This window comes from Cynocephalus volans, chromosome 3 (assembly GCF_027409185.1).
Source record: "Cynocephalus volans isolate mCynVol1 chromosome 3, mCynVol1.pri, whole genome shotgun sequence".
Taxonomy (NCBI): Eukaryota; Metazoa; Chordata; class Mammalia; order Dermoptera; family Cynocephalidae; genus Cynocephalus; species Cynocephalus volans.
In genome coordinates this window covers 88,325,920-88,346,427 of record NC_084462.1, presented here as the reverse complement: position 1 = coordinate 88,346,427, position 20,508 = coordinate 88,325,920, and the positions used below count along the sequence as shown (strand labels likewise).

At 38.0% G+C, this 20,508-nt stretch overlaps 1 protein-coding gene across 1 annotated transcript in view; it reads right to left on the bottom strand.

The window, feature by feature from the left end:
• ATP8B4 (ATPase phospholipid transporting 8B4 (putative)) overlaps positions 1 to 20,508 on the bottom strand; it is a 201,528-nt gene that overhangs the window by 97,959 nt on the left and 83,061 nt on the right. The window contains exons 8-11 of the mRNA XM_063090055.1: positions 18,899 to 18,981; positions 9,308 to 9,466; positions 3,498 to 3,586; positions 702 to 898 (exon numbers count right to left, since the gene is read on the bottom strand). Of these exons, the coding sequence (XP_062946125.1) occupies positions 702 to 898; positions 3,498 to 3,586; positions 9,308 to 9,466; positions 18,899 to 18,981 (528 nt within the window). The remainder of the gene's footprint in view (positions 1 to 701; positions 899 to 3,497; positions 3,587 to 9,307; positions 9,467 to 18,898; positions 18,982 to 20,508) is intronic.

Here is a 20,508-nt window from a genome sequence, read left to right as displayed (position 1 = left end):
GCAGTGGGAGTTTTGAATCATGCTTCTTACCTAACGGTGGACAGGCACCGTCTACTATATTTCAAATCCTTTATGTACTTGCTTATAGCTACTAACAATAATAGAAAAAACCAATATTCATTTAGATTTCACAATGTGTTAGGCATTCTTCTAATACTTTAACAGGCATTTATTAACTTCTCATATAATCCTATAAAGTAGAACTATTATTTTCTCCATTTTAACATGAGAAAACTGAGGCACTGGAAGGTGGAGTAACTTGCCCAAGGTTATGGAGCTAGTAGTTGATAGAGTAGAATCTGAATCCAGGTATCCAGAGCCAGAGCAGTGGTCAAGAGGCACCATCTCTATAGATCTCTTCAAATATTCTTCCTTTTCTTACCCCAAATCAACCCAATTCTACTTGATCGGGTTGCATGAGATTATACTATAGCTCATGTGTTCCAAAGAAAAACATTCCTAAGAAACCGAATTGAATCAAGAAGAAAATAAAATGCATTTATTGTAATTTTGAAAACATAAACATAAAGTTAAACAGATTAAAGAGCTCAGTTGCTTCATTTGTAACAGATGCAGCAGATCACAAGCAGTTAGAGCAAGACATCTATCTCACCGTTGTAATTTTAAAACAAACAAAAACGATTGCTTGAAACAAAGGCTTTTGATGAAATGGCTTCATTAACCATAAACTCTCATCTTACCTCACATATAATGAAATGGGTACAACCGTATTGAGAATAATAATATATGACCAGAATGTTAAGAATCCTGAGAACACAGAGCTCTTCTCTTCTTCATTCCAAAAGAGGAAAGTTCTGAATTGGTCCCCAACTTGATTCTCCCAGATTGAATTTGCTATTCCAAGAATAATTCCCAAGCATACCAGAAACCCAAAAATCTGAAATAGGAATAGAAGTCCGGTTAAGGTTAACTTGAACACAAAATTAGTCATATTAACATGATCTAATTACATGTCTAACTTCAAGAAATTGTCCTTTGAAAAGCAAGTTATACAAACCTCTTCTTAATTACCATTAATCATATGAACAAAATTTAACATTTTTATGGCCGGAACTCAACTAAATATTTTACATACATTTTCTCAATTCTCCCGTTGACTCTCTGAGATAGGAACAATTATCCACACTTTACAAATTAAAAACAAAACAAACTAAAACAGAAGCACAGAAATATTACAAGAGTACTTCAAAAAATTTGTGGAAAGATAAGATTAAAAGGTAATATGAATCTTTCCAAGAACTTTTTGAAGTACCCTGGTATATAACTCATCTATGGTCACATAGCTAACACTTTCACATCCTCAATCCTTGATAAGTACGTATATTTAAGTTGCTTAAGTAAAGAACACCATATGCCCTGATTTGCCTTGGACTATCCCAGTTTACATCTACTGGCCAGGTGTAAAATTAATAATGTTCCTTTTCACCTTTAAAGGTGTCCTGTTCAGATGATAAATTATATGGTCACCCAAGGCATAAAAGCAAAAGGAGAAAACATCAGTGATTAAGAACAGTCTCAAACTAGTCAATTCTCTGACTATGGATCTGGCTGCACAGTTCTTACTAAGATCAACAAGAAATATAAAGATTGATTAAAATACTCATACTTCAAGACATATATGTTTTCCTTTGAGATTAAAAAAAAGTGGGAAGCAACCTGAAAACTGTTAGGAGTCTCATATTGTTATTAGTATCAGTATTAGAAAAACAGACACTTTGTAGGTGTAGCAACTAGAAAGAAAACAACGTCAATCTGCTGTGAGTCCAAATTCCCAGCTTTGGAAGGACACAAACTCAGTGAAGGTGGTGAGACCTGAGCTGAACAAGATGTTATGGGGACTTTGTTCTGCTAAGTGTCGCACTATGTTAGGAACTGAGACCAGCCACTGTTGAGGGAGGGGTGGGGCTAAAGAACAGGAATGAATTTCCCTTTATTTCCTTTTTCCTCCAAGAAACAACATTCAGAAGTTCTTGGGCTGCTTTCTTCTTTATTCTCTCATGAATATAAAAAGCACATAAGAAGATAAAGTCAGGAAAAACCTAACTAGGAACATGTTAGAAAACTGTGTATTAGAGAAAAGTAGAACAGTGAATCCCCAAAATCTTACCAATTTGGTACCTATATCATAGTATCCTCTTTTTTTCTAATGGCTGATACTACAAATTAATTGAACTGAATTACTTTAAGGGCATTAGAATTGGTGATACTTGACATTAACTGCCCTAATTGGGCTTCTAACTCCCCAACGGATCATCTTATTTTCTAGTACAAACAGGTGGGACAGTTCCTGCTTCATGACCAGTAATTTTACTCTGCAGTGGATGGATATACAATCTCCATGCAAGCCTCAGAAATGGGATCGGGACCACTGAAGTTGGGAATTCTAGAAGGGAAGCACAGGTTTCTTACAATCATGTCCCCTTGGCCTCTTGGACTCTGTACCAAAGGGACAGGTGTAGCTAGAGGAAAGCACAGGTCTGAGGGTGACACTGAAAGTAAAACATAGAGCCTGGCCAATTGTTTTGTGCCCAGCAAGTGTTATCTTCCTTCTTTCCTTATGCAGAACCCAACTATTACATGTGAGTTAAGCAAATATATATTGAGTTCAGATTCTTTATGACTGTTTGTGAGTCTGTGATGGGATGCATGGGGAAACATGGCTCAAAGTCACTGTTGTCATATAGCAGATTAACCATCTTCAAACTGAACACCTCCATAAGGAGTCAAAGCAATATTACACAAACAGTCAGATAACAATCAGATCAACAGTATGAGGTAGCACAAGATTAACTAACAAAAGGATGGGATGTGAGCTCCGTGACTGTTTTTGGTAAATGGATGGTAGAGAAAATAATTTCAAACAATTCAGATGGGAAAAAAAAATCATAGGAGAAAGATAACCACGCGGTAAGGAGGGTTAGAAGCCTCTATGAAGGAGAACTGTTGTTACTTGGTCCTCAGGATTCACAAGCAGACCCGCTACATAATCTGTAGGGCCCAGTGCAAAATGAAAACTCAAAACTCTCTGTTCAAAAATTATTAAGAATTTCTAGACAGCAACAGCAGATCAAAAAGCCAAGCAGAAGGCTCTTCTGAGTATGGTCTTACACACCCATGAAGCCAGCCCTGTCCACGAGCCATCTCGAGAGCACTTGAGTAAAGGTAATACAATAAAAACATCAAACAACCTGAAGATTATGTTTTCTTTTTCAAAAACAAATCCTTGGAATACAGAGAATTCGCAAGACCGTGAAGGCCTGCGTGAGCACTAACCTACCTCTCATGATAAATTCTATCCCTGATTGAGAAATCATCATAATCCAGGAAATAGCGGACAGTGTAATTGAGCCCCATATTTAAATCCCCAAATTCAAACTCCACAAGGAGAATGTAGGCTTCTGAAAGATTCCCAGCAAAATATAAGAAATATATTAAGATAACAATTGATATTGCCTAATTTTGTTCTAGTAACTTACCCACAGTACTAGAGTATTCATTAATCTATCAATGCTTGTCCTTTTAAACTTTGTCGTACCACTGTTCTGCATTAGTTTAGTGTCAGGACCTAAAAAAAAAAAAGTAAATAACTTTGAAACAATTAGATTATGTATTATTGGTAGTAATAGTAGTATTAATTCCTACTCACAACAAATATTTCTGAAATGAAAAATATATTTTTTGAAATAATTCAACTTTTATTAAGAACAAGAGCCATTACGTCATATATGATTCTGACTAGTGTCTTAACAACAAGTCTGGAAACTGCAAGAGAATTGATTTTTAGAATAGGATAAATATAGACAGAACTTGTAGCTGAAAGGTTTAAGAAATGCTCTTTTTCAAAAATCTGTGCATGAATGTGTTTCTAGTTTGAAGCAGTTAGAAATAATGAAGTCAATAAAAGTGAGGAATAATTTGGAAATATTAAAAAGAATGCAATAACAAACACAATTCGGAACACCATGATCAAAAATGGAAAGATAAAACAAGAAACCAAATTCTAGATCTGTTTCCCAAAAAGATCTGAGGTGCCTTTAATGAAGAACCAGAATAACTCCAAAAAATACAGCAGCAAGTAATTTAAACTTTTATTGGGTATTGCATACTGTATATATAATACGTACTTTTTTAAGGGTGGCAACTCTCTTCGATCTGGTGTTCAATTTATTTCAGGTAAATACATTATCTCATAATATATTTACTAAGTGCCTTGTCCAAGGAATTCTAAGAATATTATTAACTGCTTTAAAGGGGCATTACCAGATGATTAACAAGGCAGAATATTAGAATATTTTGCTAAGGAAATTCCTTGTAGACAAAGAAAATGCTAAATAGAAGCAATAAAGTTTTAATTATAACTGACCTCTCTGGTATTCCCTCCCCATATTGCCTCCCCGTGATGATCAATCCATGCAGCTATTTAATACAGGAGGAAAGAGGAATTGAAAAAAAGGAGACAGGGGAGGCACACAAAATTTTTAACATTCTAGAAGTCAGAAAAGTGTGGGCACATCCTTAAAAGACCTTACTTAAAAGACAAATGGAATCAAAACTTGGGGTCTCATAACAACTCATTGTCTTGAGTTGGAAATTGTACCCCAGTATCCTATTTCCAGCTACTGCCGCATAAAGGAGACCACCCACATTTTCTCAGAATTGTTTATTAGAGTCATATGGACACTGAGAGTGGGAAATATTTCTTTTAAAGTAAAGATCACAAAGACCAAATAAAGTTTGTGATTGCTCAAAACTGAAAATTGACAGACCAGTTTGGTACAAAAAAATTTCCATTTCTTAGACACACACACACAGACTAACAAGAATCCACTTTATGGGTTGTTAAGAACTTACATATAGACACAGATGTTTGTGGGCACATCTCTTCTTCCCCTCATAGTCAAAGACCCTGAAAGAATTTTCTATACTCAACAGCCCCTATGTCCTCATCTTCCACTCATTAGTCAACCTGGATCCTGGGCCAGTCACTGCACCAAAACAGAGCTGGTGTTGTCATCAACATCCTTCATGACTTCTCAGCCTCTCACAGCCTTTGACACCGTTGACATTCAGCCTTTTGGAACATACCCTTCACTTAGCTTCTGTGTTGCAAAGGTTCCCCTGCTTTTCCTCCTACCTCTTTGGTAGCTCTTTCTCTGTCTTCCATGCTGTTCACTCGCTCCCCCCAGCCATTAGTACTGGGTTTCCTTAAGACTCAGACATAGGACACCTTTTCTTTCTACTCAATTTACCCTCCCTGGGCAATCTCACCTAAGACCACAGCTTTAATGCTACCTACAGACCAAATGTCTATCTCTAGCTTATACTGCTCCTCTGAGCTCTAAATCCATAATTTAAACTCATATATTTAGTTCTGCATGGCATCTCCACCTGGATCTTTCTAAGGCCCCTCGAGTGGCCCTTGTCCTGTCTAGCACATGATCTTCCTCCAGGATTCCTCATCACAGTGAATTGTACTAACGTCCATTCAGTTGTGAAGACTGGGAGAAACCAAGGAGTCATAGTTGTCACCTCTCTCATCCTCACCATCAAATCTGGTCATCAAAGCTTGTAAGCTCAACTTTTTAAAAAGCTGCTCAATTTTTCTATTTCCATACCTAATCCAAAGTACCATCATCTCTCAACCATAAAAGCCTAGTAACTTTGTCTCCCTGCATTCACTCTGCCCCCACTCTAATTACTATTCTTTCCTCTTCCACCACCCCAATCATGCACTCTTTCCAGGACATGCTGTCTATTTATAAACATTATAAACACTGTAGGCAAAAGTGAATCTTTCAGATTTAACACATATACACCCCTCCTGTTCATACACTTGCAATGGTTTCTCCAAGTTCTTAAAATAAGACCAAAATTCTGGACACAGACTGCAAGCTTCTGCATGGTCCAGCCCCTCTATTCATATCTCAGCCACATGTTCATCTCTAACCTTTGTGCTCTCGATGCCCCACACTGGCCTTCCTTTTTGACCTCACTCTCTGCACTCCTGCCACAGGGCCTTGTCCCATAATGTGCCTCTTTACTTGAGATTAATGTCTTTTTGTCTCTCCTACTAGACTGAAAACTACCTGAGTAAAGTGTACTTTTTTGTACACATTTTTAATCCCCAATGGGTGAGTAGCATAATGCCTAGCATATAGCAGGAACTCAGTAAGTAATTGTTTAGTGAATTAATTAACTTATTGAACACCTGCTATGGCAAGGCAATGTGCGTATGTGCATTTAATCTATTATCTTAGCTAATGCTTACAAGAAGCCAACAAATTAGGTACTATTATCCTCAGTTTACTAATAATAAAACTAAAGCTTAAAGAATTTAACTTGCCTGACATTTCTCATCTACTAAGTATCTGAGCCATCATTTGAACCTCAACATATCTAACTCTGAAGCTCTTGCTTTTAACTACTATTTTTGAAACTATATGCAATAATCAACCCATGTGTATTTAAGACTGTGCCTCATTCAGAACTCTAGTTAGATGACACATAAAAAAAGATCATTGGAAGAGGGCTTATGTATAAAGGAACTCTTTATAAGAAAGTGTGGGTAGTGGTATGGAAGAAGCAAAAGGTTAGTGCAGTAACCAAGAGCTCAGTAGCAATAAAGCTGTTTCTCCACCTAAATCAGAAGGATTGAAGGGAGGGAATGCTTACTGCACCCCAAGGGAGAGAGGTGCACAGAGTTTTCAGCCTTTAGGGGAAGAGTGGCCTTATGTGGAGAGATCCAGCCAGCCTGAAGTGACCACCCAGGAATATACCCTAGGGGAATAAGTGCCTTGACCTTAATCTTCTTTCCCTTTCTGATGCCTTCCCAGGGATCCCCAAGACAGGGCCCAAATAGAAGCCAAAGTTCTTGGAAAACTACTAGTGTAAACCACACAAGTCAGGCTCCTGGGGCAGAGAAAAGGGTAGAAAAGGGGGAGAGGAGATCTGGAAGGGTAAATGGAAGACATCTAGCACAAAAACCTACTGTACACCAAGATGGTGCTGACTCCTAGGGACTCCTGTAATGAATAAGACTCCTGCCCTCAAAAACAAGACTTTCTCTTCTCGTAAGCAGAAAAAATAAGGCATTACCAGCAAGTTATGGCCCAGCTGTAAATGTACATTAGACCTTCATAAATTATAGGTTTATGAAGTAAACCATGTCTGTGTCAACTATATTCCTTGCACGATTCTTACTGGTAGGTACAACTAGAGTAATAATATAGAAAGTATAGTTAATATTTCATTTTGGATAATTTTCATAAGAACTAGGTGTTCACCTGGAACTAGTTCCCCAACCAAGTGTCTCAAGATTTAGGGCTTCTGATACACCTATCTGTTTAACTCTGACATTGAAAAAAACAACTATTAATTGTTCTGCTTGTCATTATTCTAGTTAAGCTTTCTATTAATATTTGTGCTCAGACTAAAGTCAATGCAGGCATGCTCTGCTTTACAAATATCCACTTGATAAAGATCCCCCACAAGTGAACATCCAGGCCACATCACAAAAGAGGGTGTCCCCTCTCTCCCCTGCCAAGGTCCACGGAGCAGTAAGTTTTCCCAGCTCTTAGTCTATGGCACAGGCAGTCTGCTCTGAATTGAATGTGAAAGAAGGGAGAAACAGAAAAGGAAGGAAAATAACAGTTGTCAAGCATCTTCTTCCATATGCATTATCTCACTGGGCCCTTACAAAGACTCTAATGTACTCGTTATTATCCCCATGTTACAGTGCAAGAAACTAAAGCTTAGGAAGTTTAGTAACCAAGGCTTATAGCCCTATGGATGATAAACAAATCTGAACCAAGGTCTGCCCAATCCAAATGCTGTGAACTTTCTGTTCCACTCCCTTGGAAGGAGACCTGTTCAACTTACTACCCCACTTACTTCTCTGTAAGAGCATTTTCCCATAGAGACAACCTTATGAAGGAAAACTTGGCCTCTCAGTGGCTCACAACAGCTGTTCTAGCATAACATGCTGTAGCTGAGCTAGAGCCCTGAATTAGCCTTTCCAAACAAGATCATACAAATGCAAACAAAATTTTGGGCTATAGCCCATCCCTAGGATGAGGCACCCCCATTTCTATGGTGACATGGAGCAAATCAGTAGGGTGTTTGCCATCAGAAGACCTTCAGGAAGTCTCCCCATCATTAAGTTAGAAGATAAAGGGAGGTTTATGGATAAGCCTAGCTCTCTTTTTCTCTATGCAAGAAAGATGCAAATAAGGGAATATATGATCAGAGGTTTATTTCCCTGACTAAAGAATAAAAGTGTCTAATGAGAGAATCACAAAGTCAGACTCATCCCCAGATAAAAGCACATATACTGCCTCATTTCTAGGGATTTCCTTACAGTGGCAATGCCCCAAGCAGCAATAACCTTGCTAACACCCACAGCTGAGAGTATTTAGGAAAAATTGGGAGAACTTTTCTAAGTTTGGAATACTTTTGAGTCTTTAATGAACATTTTGTTTTTGTTGAGAAAAGTCAGTTAAGAAAAACATTCCAATTTTGATTGCACATCTAGTCAACGAGACCAAAACACATCTTAATTTGGTGTCACAGTAAACAGGATTTTTAAAATCAAGGACTGGCAATTGAAGCCATGAGTACAATTTGAGTGGCTTTACAAAACGGTGCTACTGTAAGCTTCCTCAGCAAGAGAGTGCCACCTTGGGCCCATAGAGATGAAGTAGGGAAAGGAAACATGGCTGGCAAGAAAAGTAAGAGGCACCTCCCCTTCCTTCGCCCACACTCCCCCTCTCACGTACAGTCTTTCCAGAACCGGCTCTCCTGTTTACAAACGGTGGAAGAAGCTACGGGGGGTATAAACGGAAATGATTGCAGGATCTCCAAGAAGTCTTGTCCAAAAGAGCTGCTTGACCTTTGCAAACTACAAAGGTTATAGCAGGGGACTTTCTTTCATACTCTTACCCACTTTAATGGCAGGCTGATTAATACATAAATAACAAAGATGACTGAGATACCTTAAAAAAGAGAGATTAAACAGTAGGTATCTAGCACCCACTGCATCCTTAAGACCCCAGTATCCTTAAGAATAAGTTCAAGATGTCAGTGGGTCCTCACACTGTGGGGCCACCTGGGCTATTTTCAGAGCAATGGTGTCTTCCCCTGGTGTCCTGCACTGTGGAGTCAACTTCAGAGCAGCACTTTGCACTTAATAAGGGCACCATGCTCATCCAAACTTGGAGAACTGTAGACTGTGCTGATGCCGATCGCAGGAAGGATTCACATAGACGTAGGCCTGGACTGTCAGCTGTACCTGCAAAAATAACCATTCCAAAACACCAGCTGGTGTTTCTCAGGACGCAGCCTCTCAAGATTATCTTCTCATTGTTGAGGGAGTGCTTGCTGTCCTTCCAAGAGAGGACTCCCGTGAATTTATCTAATTTGTTGTTAGGTGCCTCACAGACAACAATCCCTGGAAAACAAGAAAACAGACCTCTTTATGACACACCTCAAACTGTCTTTAGAAGCCCACAGAACTGTTGTAGCACCCTACTTCGAATGTACAGCACAGTGTTACAAACACAGGATTGTGCTAGGAAAAATAACCTGGGAGGTACAGAGATGCAAAGCCTTCAAATATTTTGAAACACAGCTTTCTGTACCATCCAAAAAAGAATAGGGGGAAAAATTAAGAACAGAAAACTGCAGCCTTTTTATTTTTTTTTATTTTTTCCTTAAAAAAAAAAAAAAAATCACTCATCTTTACTTCTACTTTGTAACAAATGATTTTTGAAAAGATAAAGCAATGGCTGTCATAGAAGTTTCTCTTATTCTGTCTCTTTTAATTTAATGTGAACTTTCGCACAGGTTAAAATGGCATACCTCCAGTTTCACGACAAAAATTAATCATCTTTCTAGGCTCACAGTCAGGATTTCGGTGGTCCTACTGTATTCCACCCCAGAGAAACCTGGGCCTCGTTTGCCACATGTGCCTGAGAATGTGTGTGATTCTTTCCAGCTGTTCTAGGCTTCTTATCTTGATTAGATTCAGAGTTCTGGGGACTCTCAAAGGCACCATATAACTTGCCCTAAACTGACTAGAAGATGTTTCTAGTTTTTTCAGTTCCAAGCCCATTCCAAACCAAGCACATGCCCATTCCAAATCAATGAATCAATTTGTTTCATTACATTCAGAAAATACACATTCAGGGTGGGGGTTCTTTAGATAGGAAAAAAGAAAAAACAGAAATAATCTTTCACAGACACTATCACAAAGCATAACTATTAGATTAACATACATTTGCATTGCAAACAGGTGGGGTTAAATATTTAGAAATAATGAGTACAAAAATGTGAAAGACAATAGAACAGAGCAAGACAAAGAATGAGGGAGGGAGGAAGAAAAAGAGAGAGGGAAGAAATGGAAAGGAGGCTGTGTATGGATCCAGTCGGGGTTCAAGTCAGAGTCAGGGGAGAGATTAGTACCTGCAAGTTTCTCTGTCTCAAAAACAATAAAAGTAGATTTACTTAATCTGAAGTCAAAAGGGTAGGTGGGATATAAAAAGTGGCATTTAGAAAAGAAAAAGGAGAGCCTGTTTTCAGCACAAACTGAAGGGGAAGGAGGCCAGACGAGCCTAGAGAACCTCTATGTCGTGCTGATTCCATCTACCCTCTAAGCTGCCTTCAGAACTTAAAGAGGCTTCTGACATGGGTTCCTTTCCTTCCTAGGATGCTACGTTTTCCCTTTAAAACTCTTAGACGTAAGTAAGAAAATTAGCCAGTTTTCATATGGCCTGATCATTCCTGACCAACCAGATTATTAATGTCAACAGAACTTGCATTAAAAAACAAACTCTTGTCCTCAAGACTTTCCAACCTTTCCCCAATTTAACAAAAGCACCACCTAGAGACTCCCACTTGGGCACCCACTGGCAGCTTCCCAGACATCCACTGCTAAATGAGACAGTGCTGGCAGGAAGATTTAGACAAGACAAGTAACCTGTACACAGTCATTTTTTATGCTAAGAGAAGTGGCTGAATTCTGGTTAGCTCCCAGTATAGCCCATTACTGATATTAAAAAGTAAATTAAAACTGATTTAAACTGGCTCAAGTTGTTTGAACAACTACATTGTGGATGAGGAGACTTTTTCTAAGTTCTCCGAATTAAATATCTTTTTTTCTCTTGACCAATAATTTTCATTCCTGAATTTTGTAGAGCTTTGAATTAGGTATCACCAGCAAAACCTATATAAAATAATAACAGGTTGATGTGACCTTTAAAGCTTATTCCAGTTTCTTGACCCAAGACTCAATTTCTCAGGCTTCAAATTCGGCCACTAAAAGAAATAAGCTTTGGGCAAAAACAACATGATATGCAGTCCCTGCCAATAAGAACATAAAAAACAGGCTCATTTGATCATTTTTATTGTCCTAAACAAAGACTAACATGGAGGCAAATACAGCCTTGAACATGCTGGCTCACTCCTCCCTGGCCCCAAGGCTAATCCACTTCTGGCCTCACACCAAGGGTGTGGTTCTAGACAGGAAGAGGCAATAAGGCCAGGGGGTTCTGCCTGGGTTCTTGGAGGCCAAACCCCAATTCAGCCTTTCTCCAAGAGTGTGGTCCCAGTGATTTAAGTACTAAATACAGGGCCTGGTCAAAACAAAATGGCAGGAACGAAGCCAAACTGCTGTTTTTTTTTAATCATCAAAAGAGCTCAGCTTTCCCTTTCTTAGCCCTATTAGCATAAAACACAATCTTCCCAATTTTTTTCCTACCCCTTTCCAAAAGAGGGTAAACAGGTTCCTTTGAAGGAAGCACTGTATTTACCTCTGAAGTCCCACAACCTACCATACTATCTACACAATAGAATCTTAATAAATATTTAATGAAGAGTTGGATGGAAAAAAATTCAGATAGTTTCAAGAGAGAGATTGAGAGATGAGAAGGGTATTTGAGAAGATCCAAGATGAATGGGCAAAGTAGGTATATTTCCATGGTAATAACGACAAAGGGATTAGAAAACCAAATAGCTCAGCCACAATGGGGGCGGGAGGGAGTTTACTGGCCTAACTCTAACGGAAACCAAATAAATCTGAGAACACTGAAAAAAGAGGGGAGCCTTAAAGCACGTTAGGAGCAACCATAGATATAATAAGGTGTAAGGTAGCCATAAGGTATAATATGGTATAACCCTAGCCATAAGGTATAATAAGGACTAGGGAAAAACTCTCTTAGGACCTTTCTTCCTTTTGCTGATTGTGTCAGAGAAGAGAAAGAGGCAGTAAATGGTGAGTTTGACAATTGATGAGGAAATACCTTAGGAAAAATAGAATCGTACCTCACATAGTCATTCACTGAATATGTGTTCACACCACTAAGTCATCTTTAATGGGTAATAAAACAACTGGGGGGAAAATCATGTCATTGATGAAGTATAAATAGAATCAAACTAGCTAATCACATCTGTTTGCCCTTCTGAAGAGGGAGGATGTGAAAACAGATAGCAATTCATCTACTCTACAATCACGCAGAAATGTTCTAAACCCTACTGGACAAAATCTACCAGATCTTCTTCTGGAACTTCATCTAAATTTGGTCAGCTGAATTGCTGGTTAATTACCAAGTTGGTAAACTTCTCAAACTAAAGTATTCACCTCAAGGAGGAAATCTGTAGTTTATCATGCAAATAGAAACTCAGGACCCAGTATTCCATGATTTTCCAGAGAAGTTGGCTTCATTTCTTTGTGTGTATTATTATTATAAATATTTCTCAATTTTCTATACTGGAACTCTTCCATAAAACAAGTTATCCATTGAATAGGACATCGTTATTGCTGTTCAAAAATTTCTCTAGCCAAGAGCTTCTGTGTTTAGGAGATTGTTCACTACTGTTGCCCTGATGATTTTGATAAATATTTATTTTTTTCTTAGGAGAGTGTCACCTTCCTATCTTCTAAAGCCTCTGTATTCTTAAACCATCAAGCCTCAGCCACTCATTATTTCCATGGTAGTGGCCAGGTCAGCACCAGCAATAAAGAGGGAAGTCATTCTTCACGTCTATGTCTCTTGCATCAGCTGTGCTGTGGGACTGTGCTCCTGTCCAGGTGAATGGAAAAGCTATCAGTGACTAAGAAAAAGTCTTAAGATGCTAACCAAAACTTTTTATTTTTTTCACCAAAAAGAGATGCTTATTTTTCTGTTTTAATTACACATATGCTATTCCTTAGAAAGGACGACAAAATACACAAAGATTCCTGAATCTAAGAGTAAGCCTTTCCCTGGTTCAGAATTCAGTATTAACAGTCATACAAAATATGTAAACTTGTCATAAGTTGCAAAAAACAGATCTCAGTCCAGTCAGTAACAATATGCAAAAGATTCTTAAACACATTTGGACAATTTACATCCAGGGCTTTCCCCAAGGAGTAAGAATGTCCAGTTTGTAAATGTATAATTGACAAGTATTTCCAGTTACGTATTTGTAAAAGCTTTTTAATTCCCATAAGACTTTAACATGAAAAATTGAGGCCCACTTAATTTATTTTCATATTTGTTATAATATTAGATCAAGTTATGTATCTTTTCTTATAAAATTCAACAGACTAAATGTTAATTTTGCTGACGTTTGAAATGTGTAAAACTATTTATATGAGAACTTTTCAAATAAATGAACTTACCTACCAAAACCAACTCTATCTTGCATGTACTGTTCTCTATGTTTAGCCAACTGTTCTATAAATACTTGTCAGGAATCGTGACATTCAAAATCACTGAGAACATTGCTACTTTTTAAAAATATGATGACATCACCCTAGTCCTAGATGGACTTAATCTCTGATGATTAATTTTGCATCTTTAGGTATAGAGCATTTTTAAAATTTATTTCTTACCCTGAGTAAGAACTAAGCTGTTGTGCTAAATTTCCCTAACTCTCCAATGCTGTCTTTCTGCTTCTAATTTAGAACCTTGGGTTTTGTCCTTCGCAGAAGAGGCTTTGCCAGCAGTCTGGGGTTCATATTCTGGTTCCTCCACTTAGTAACCATATGACATTGGAAAAGTTATTCAATTTATCTGGGTCTCAGATTCCTTATCCATAAAGTGGAGCTAATAATAATCTCTTTCTTCAAAAGCTGTAAGGATATAATAAGATAACATGTGCAGCTACTTGGCATGGGGCCTGGTACACAGTGAGTGCTTTTGCATTTGTCAGCATCATGTTTAGGATCTTTACCTTATTAAAGTCTTCTTTGGGGAAAAGCCCTTACTCAAGTCTGTCTTCTTCCCTGGACTATACGCGCTATGAAAGCAAGGCCTGGATCTGACTGATTAACCACTGTAGCCCCAGGCTTAGCACGTCCTTTGATGCTGTGTTAAATATACATTTGCTGAATGAATGAATGGGTGACTAAATAAATAAAGAAATAAGCTCATACAATGCCTAAGGAGGCCACCATAAGACACTGTCTTTGGGTATAGATGTAAAAGAGAGGAGGCCAGGAGGCTTACAAGAAACATCCTGATGCCCAGTCCATCTCAGTTTGGCCACAGGTCTATGTCCCCAATTTCAAGGCCCCGGGTGGGACTTCTCTAGGGATAGGAACGGGAAATTCAGGTCTTCAGATAGTTGGAAGATGTACGCTTATGATACAAGAACAGAAAACTGTAGTTTTTGTGCTACACTCTTTTGACAAGTCTCAGGAGAAAAACCACAAAGTAACTAGATGCAAAAATAACACCACGACCAGATTTGCCCAGAAGTTACAAGTTAGCAGATATACTTAGCACAGACGTAACATGGGAAAGGGTGTGCCTCACATTCCTGTCTCATCTTTTACACCAGGCTGAAGCTAGGCAGGGCATTTCTAAAATGTCAACAATGCTGATGTCATACCTTTAATTTAAACTAAAGGATGCAATATCTGGTTTTGATTCCCATGACTCAAGGAAGTCTTTTCCTAGTCACAGGAGGAAAGTCTGAAATTTATTGCTACTCCATTAAGACAAAGGTGAATAAAGAAGACCAAAAAAAAGGGGGTAGGAAAGGAACGGGGAGTAAAAGAATCAAAAGAATCTTGGTAATACATGTAGAGATACGTTATAATTCTGCGTGCTTTGTTTTGCATCTTGTCCCTAGGAGTTGTTTAATAAATAGACTTAAACTAATTAATACGGAGAGATTTATGAAAACAGAAAAGATAAAGTGACAGAAAAAAAGACACTGCAGGTAGAGAAAATAACTAACATAAAGAGTGGAAGAGGATGATAAAAGAGTGCAGTAAAAAAGAGTGCAAAAAGGGAAGAAATAGAGAATGATATATTGGGGTTGTTAGGGAAATATGTACAGATAGTGCATAGTGTGTAAATGTGAGCGGGAGAGAGAGAGAGAGATTGAAATTAAAACATGCAAACGAGGGCTTGGAAAGAAGTGGATGGAGGAAAAATTGAAGGCTACAGGAAAGCAAAAGCAATCATGGGAAGGAATTAGGGTTTGTTAACTGTCCCAACTCTTTAAAAGACTTTTCCATACCACATCCTGTGTCACCCTCTTGGTCTTTACATTCAGCTGCTAACAGGGGAAATCTAATTTGTGTATTATGTCTAATTTCTTTCCCTTTATTTCAACTATTCCTTTATCAGATGAGTTCTTGGAAATAGAAAATCATATTTAAGTAAGGATGAACCCATATAATATCATGTTGCCTTGAACTTCAAGGTAGATTGAAATGAAACCCAAGATTTAAGAACAAAAAAGTAAATTTGGCAGAAATCTGGTTTTCAGCCCAGAAATGTACCAGCTTCATAAATTTGCTATTACATGTTTCTTTGAAAAGTGACCACAGCTTAAGTATATATAACAGAAAGAAGAGGTCTATTTTGCCTTTATTTGGGAAAACAATTATATGCTGGGGATTTGGTGAGCTGCCTATCCTGTGTGAAGCAAATTCAGGTCACACCAATAAGTAATAATTATTAATGCCCTTTAAAAGTAAATTTTATGAAGTATTTTTTAAAAGACTGTTTTTATATGTAAGCAAGTGCTTTAACATCTTGGGACCACAGTTACTCCATCTGTAATAAAGAAATTATTTTAGATGAAGAAGTGTTTCTCTGCTTCAGCCTCAGTAGCACCACTTGTATTGTTTTAAATTGGGGCTTACTATGTTCAATTGCGTTTGAAGAAAGGATTCTGAAGCAAAAGCATAAAACCACCTCACACCAGATGATCCCTCTCCCAACCACCTGCCCTCCAGGAGGAGAGGACCCAGCAGTCCTGCTTGGTCCCACAAGGCCCCATCAGGACCTTTCTTCCTCCCCCCATTGCTTCACACCCCATTCCCAACCTCTTTACCTAGGTAGGGCCCTTCCTCTTACCCTCCCAGGCCTTTTTGGAGCCTGATGCTGATCTTGCCCCCAAATCCCTGGCCCTTGCAACCATTTATTCATTCACTCAGCAAGGGTTTACTGAGCACCTGCTATGTACTAGGTGTGTTCTAGGAGCTGGTTTTATGCAAACGAAACAAAAATCTCTGTGGAGCTTACATTGAAGCAGATGGAGATGGACAATAAACAATTAACTTTGAACATAAATAAATTATACAAAACACCCAATGGTGATAAGTGCTATAAAATCTCAACAGATATCCATATTTATATGTCCCTCTTGCAGTTAGGTCAGGACCAGGTGACTCATGCTAGCCAATGAAATATGAGAGGAACAAGCAGTTAAAAGCTAGTGTGTCTCCAAAGAATGAGTACACTTTGCAATGACGAATACGCCAACTATCCTTATTTGATCATCACATATTGTACACAAACACTGATAGTCAACTCTGTATCCCACAAATATGTATAATCACTTATGTTTCAATAGAAAAATTTAATTTTAAAAAAGTTCTTAAAATAAGGTTTAAATTAATCTGATTATATCAAGTTTTGAGTTAATTTATGAGAATTAATCTATGAGTAGTGTAATGAAGACATGAACAATGTGTGTCTTAAGATGTATTCTTTTGTAAAATCACTAAGACTTAATGGAAACAAAAAATAAAATAAAAGCCAGTGTACATCTTTCACCCTTACCCTGACATGCAATCTTACAGGACATTAGTCTAGGTACCATGGCTGCAAGATGGAGGTCATTCAACCTGCGCTGGAATGTGACATGAGCAAGAAATGAACCTTTACTGTGTCTGGGCCACTAAGATTTCAGGGTTGTTAGTAACTGGGTCATAAGTGTAAGCTATTTGTGCCAACATCTGTGAAAGAAAGGGAACTAAATAATTGTAACAATAATTTTCTTCTTTTTGATGGTTAAGAACACTAAAAAAATCATCAATTTTTACCTCCTCATTGATTGACAGAGGTATAAAGGTACAATTCTGCCAGGAAAGAAATAAGTAATGGTAAATTATATTTAGGTTGCCCTTTTAGGACTTCATAAACATTCAGTGAGGTATTTTAAGCAAGTATTTTGGTTCATGAACACAATTTACTTTTCCTGGATGCACATAACAGTAAAATTTCATTGAAAAAAAATTACTTAGTAGAAAGTGTGTAATTTGTTTTCATCTAATCAAAATATTTCCTGGGCCATTCAAAGTTTCCTGGCTATTTCCCTGACTTAAATCTCAATTTGGAAGGATTTTTTTTTTTTTTCTATAAACAATTGCTATAACAGCACTCATTTAAGAGAGATTAAAATATTAACCCAGAATCTACAAGCAAATGAAGAACACAGGCAATATAAGCTCTAAGCTGTGCACTAGAGAAAGTTTGTGATTATAAACTTGCCTATATTTTAACTCATGGGACCATGCCTAGACCCTTGTCCACATTTTGCTTTAGTGGACCTCAAAAAAACAGTTTGGAAGATAGTCTCAAATTCATAAAGATTCATTAATAAATAAAACCAATTTGTATAGAAATATTAATATTCAGGGCCCGACTTACAAGTGGGTAAAGTAAGAGACCATCAAGGGGTAGCAGGAAGGCCCCAAAGATTCTCCCTACAGCCTATCATGGTACCTAAACCCCTACCATTAGCATCTCTTTCCTTTGACTCTTGAAGGATTTTGTTTCTCTGTGGTCCCTTAATCATAAAATGCAGATATCCCTAGAATGGGCAGTATCTAGAGATCATTCCATGAATACTTAAGAAGAATAACTTTGGCAGGAAAGAACAAGACATGGCTGGAAAAAAACAGTCAGTGGATACCATGCTGAGGTGGACAGGGTTGAATGGTGTGACGATGGTGATAATAAAACCATAGTCTAAAGTAAAAGGCAACAGACGATCAACTTGATTAATAAATCAGAATATTCCTCCTGAACACCTACTATCTTTAGGGCATATGCCTGGCACTGTGCAAGGTACAGAAATGTGAGGAATCTTCAAAAGTTCATGGAAAGATTTGTATTATCTTTTAATTCTACTTTTCCACAAACTTTTTGAAGTACCTTCGTAAAGGAGGCAAGATGACTGTCTTCATGAGTTTGCAGTCTGGTGTTTAGTCTTTGCTGTGGAGCCAGAAAATGGATGGATGGTTAGCCTTAGAGCTAGAAATAAAAGTGTGGCCTGTATTCATCCTTAGCACATCTGCACAGGGCTCCAGGGAGGCCAAGGTCAGGCAAGTGAAGGGCATTACGGGATTGAAGGGAACGAGATCTAGAGACGAGGGAAGAAGGACGAAATAAACAATGACCTGATAAAGCCATTCTCCTCCCCTTGGTAAACATTTTTACTCTTTAGCGTGCGAAGAGATTACAGACTTTGATGCCTGGAGAATTTTATGTTCTTCCACCAAATAAAAAGAACATAAATTGGATCTCAGATAATTAGTTTGTTTTATTGCTTTTTGGTTTTGAGATTTTTGTTTGTGTGTGTGTTTTTAAATACTTACCATCAAAACTTGCAAGTCTGTTCATATCTCCTCCAAGTTCTGAGGTAACTGATAGCGCATGGCGTACTTTTAGGTTTGTTTCCCTGTGAAGTTAATAATATGACATAGATTTTTATATGGAACAGCCCAACAGTGTCTTACCAAAGCAATCAGGTGGGTGCAGTACATGCAAAACCCAACCCAAGAGATTGAAGAAACCCCCTCTGAATGTTATTCACACTTCTCACATGTTCTCAGGAAAGTACGCGGGGCTTCTCAAGCTCCTAGGAGCTGGCATTTCCCCCACGGCACATCTGTATAACAACAGTTATCTGTTTTTCAGTGTGAAAGAACAGAGGACATAATAAATATGGTTTCATTCTAATCTGCCCAGACATCATGCATGAGTTATAAAACCCATTAGGAATGGAAGCACAGTTGCCAAACAAAAGAGGCCAGTATCACTCTGGAGTCTACTACCTACGTAGGAGTTTTACTTGCAAACGATGGTCATGGCTAATTCACAGTAGCTGAAATTCAAATGGGAAAAGGAATACAGCTTCCTTTTTTTTTTGTAGAATCAATCCAAGAAACCCCTAAGTCTAGAATAGTACAACCAGACAAGCTCAGCAGGTCAAAGTCAGATGGTCATCTTCATACAGGCAGGACCACACATACATTATACAGAGGGCTCTCTGGTATTCATGAAATGCCCAGCAGTGAAGAGCCTATGGCCATCACTTCAGTCTTGTCCTGAAGGGCTTGCCATCCCAGTTTCCTCACTGAACTCAACCTAATTCTCTTCTGTTGCAGCTTAAGATCATCTGTGAGAGTTCTATCTTTTACAGAAATGTTTAGTAACGAGCTTATTCAGTCAGCAAATATCGATTGAATACAAATCATAGTCACCCATTCTACTCTTTACTTCTATGTGGTCAACTTTTTTAGCTTCCACATGTGAGTGAGAACAGGCGGTATTTCTCTTTCTGTTCCTGGCTTACTTCACTTAACATAATGTCCTCCAAGCTGTTCCATGTTGCCACAAATGACAGGATTTCTTTTCTTTTTTTTTTTTTATGGCTGAATAGTATTCCATTGAGTATATAGACCACATTTTCTTTATCCATTCATCTTTTGATGGACATATCTTGATTTCATATCTTGGCTATTGTGACTAGTGCTGCAATAAACATGGGACTGCAAATATCTCTTCAGTTTCTTTTCCTTTGGATATATACCCAGCAGTGGGATTGCTGGATCATATGCTCACCCCATCTTTAACATCTGGCAACCACTAAATTGTTTTCCATTTGTACAATTTTGATTTTTCAAGAATGTAGTATACATGGAATAATACAGTATGTGACCTTTGCAATTGGCTCATTTTACTCAGCATAATTCTCTAAAGATTCATCCAGGTCATTGCATGTATCAATAATTCATTCCTTTCTATTGCTGAGTAAGTAACGTTCCATGATATGAGTATACCACATTTTGTTCAACCATTCACCTGTCGAAGAATATCTAAGTTATTTCCAATTTTTGGATATTACAAATAAAGCTACCATAAACATTCACATACAGGTTTTTGTATAAACAGAAGTCTTCATTGCCCTGGGATAAATGCCCAG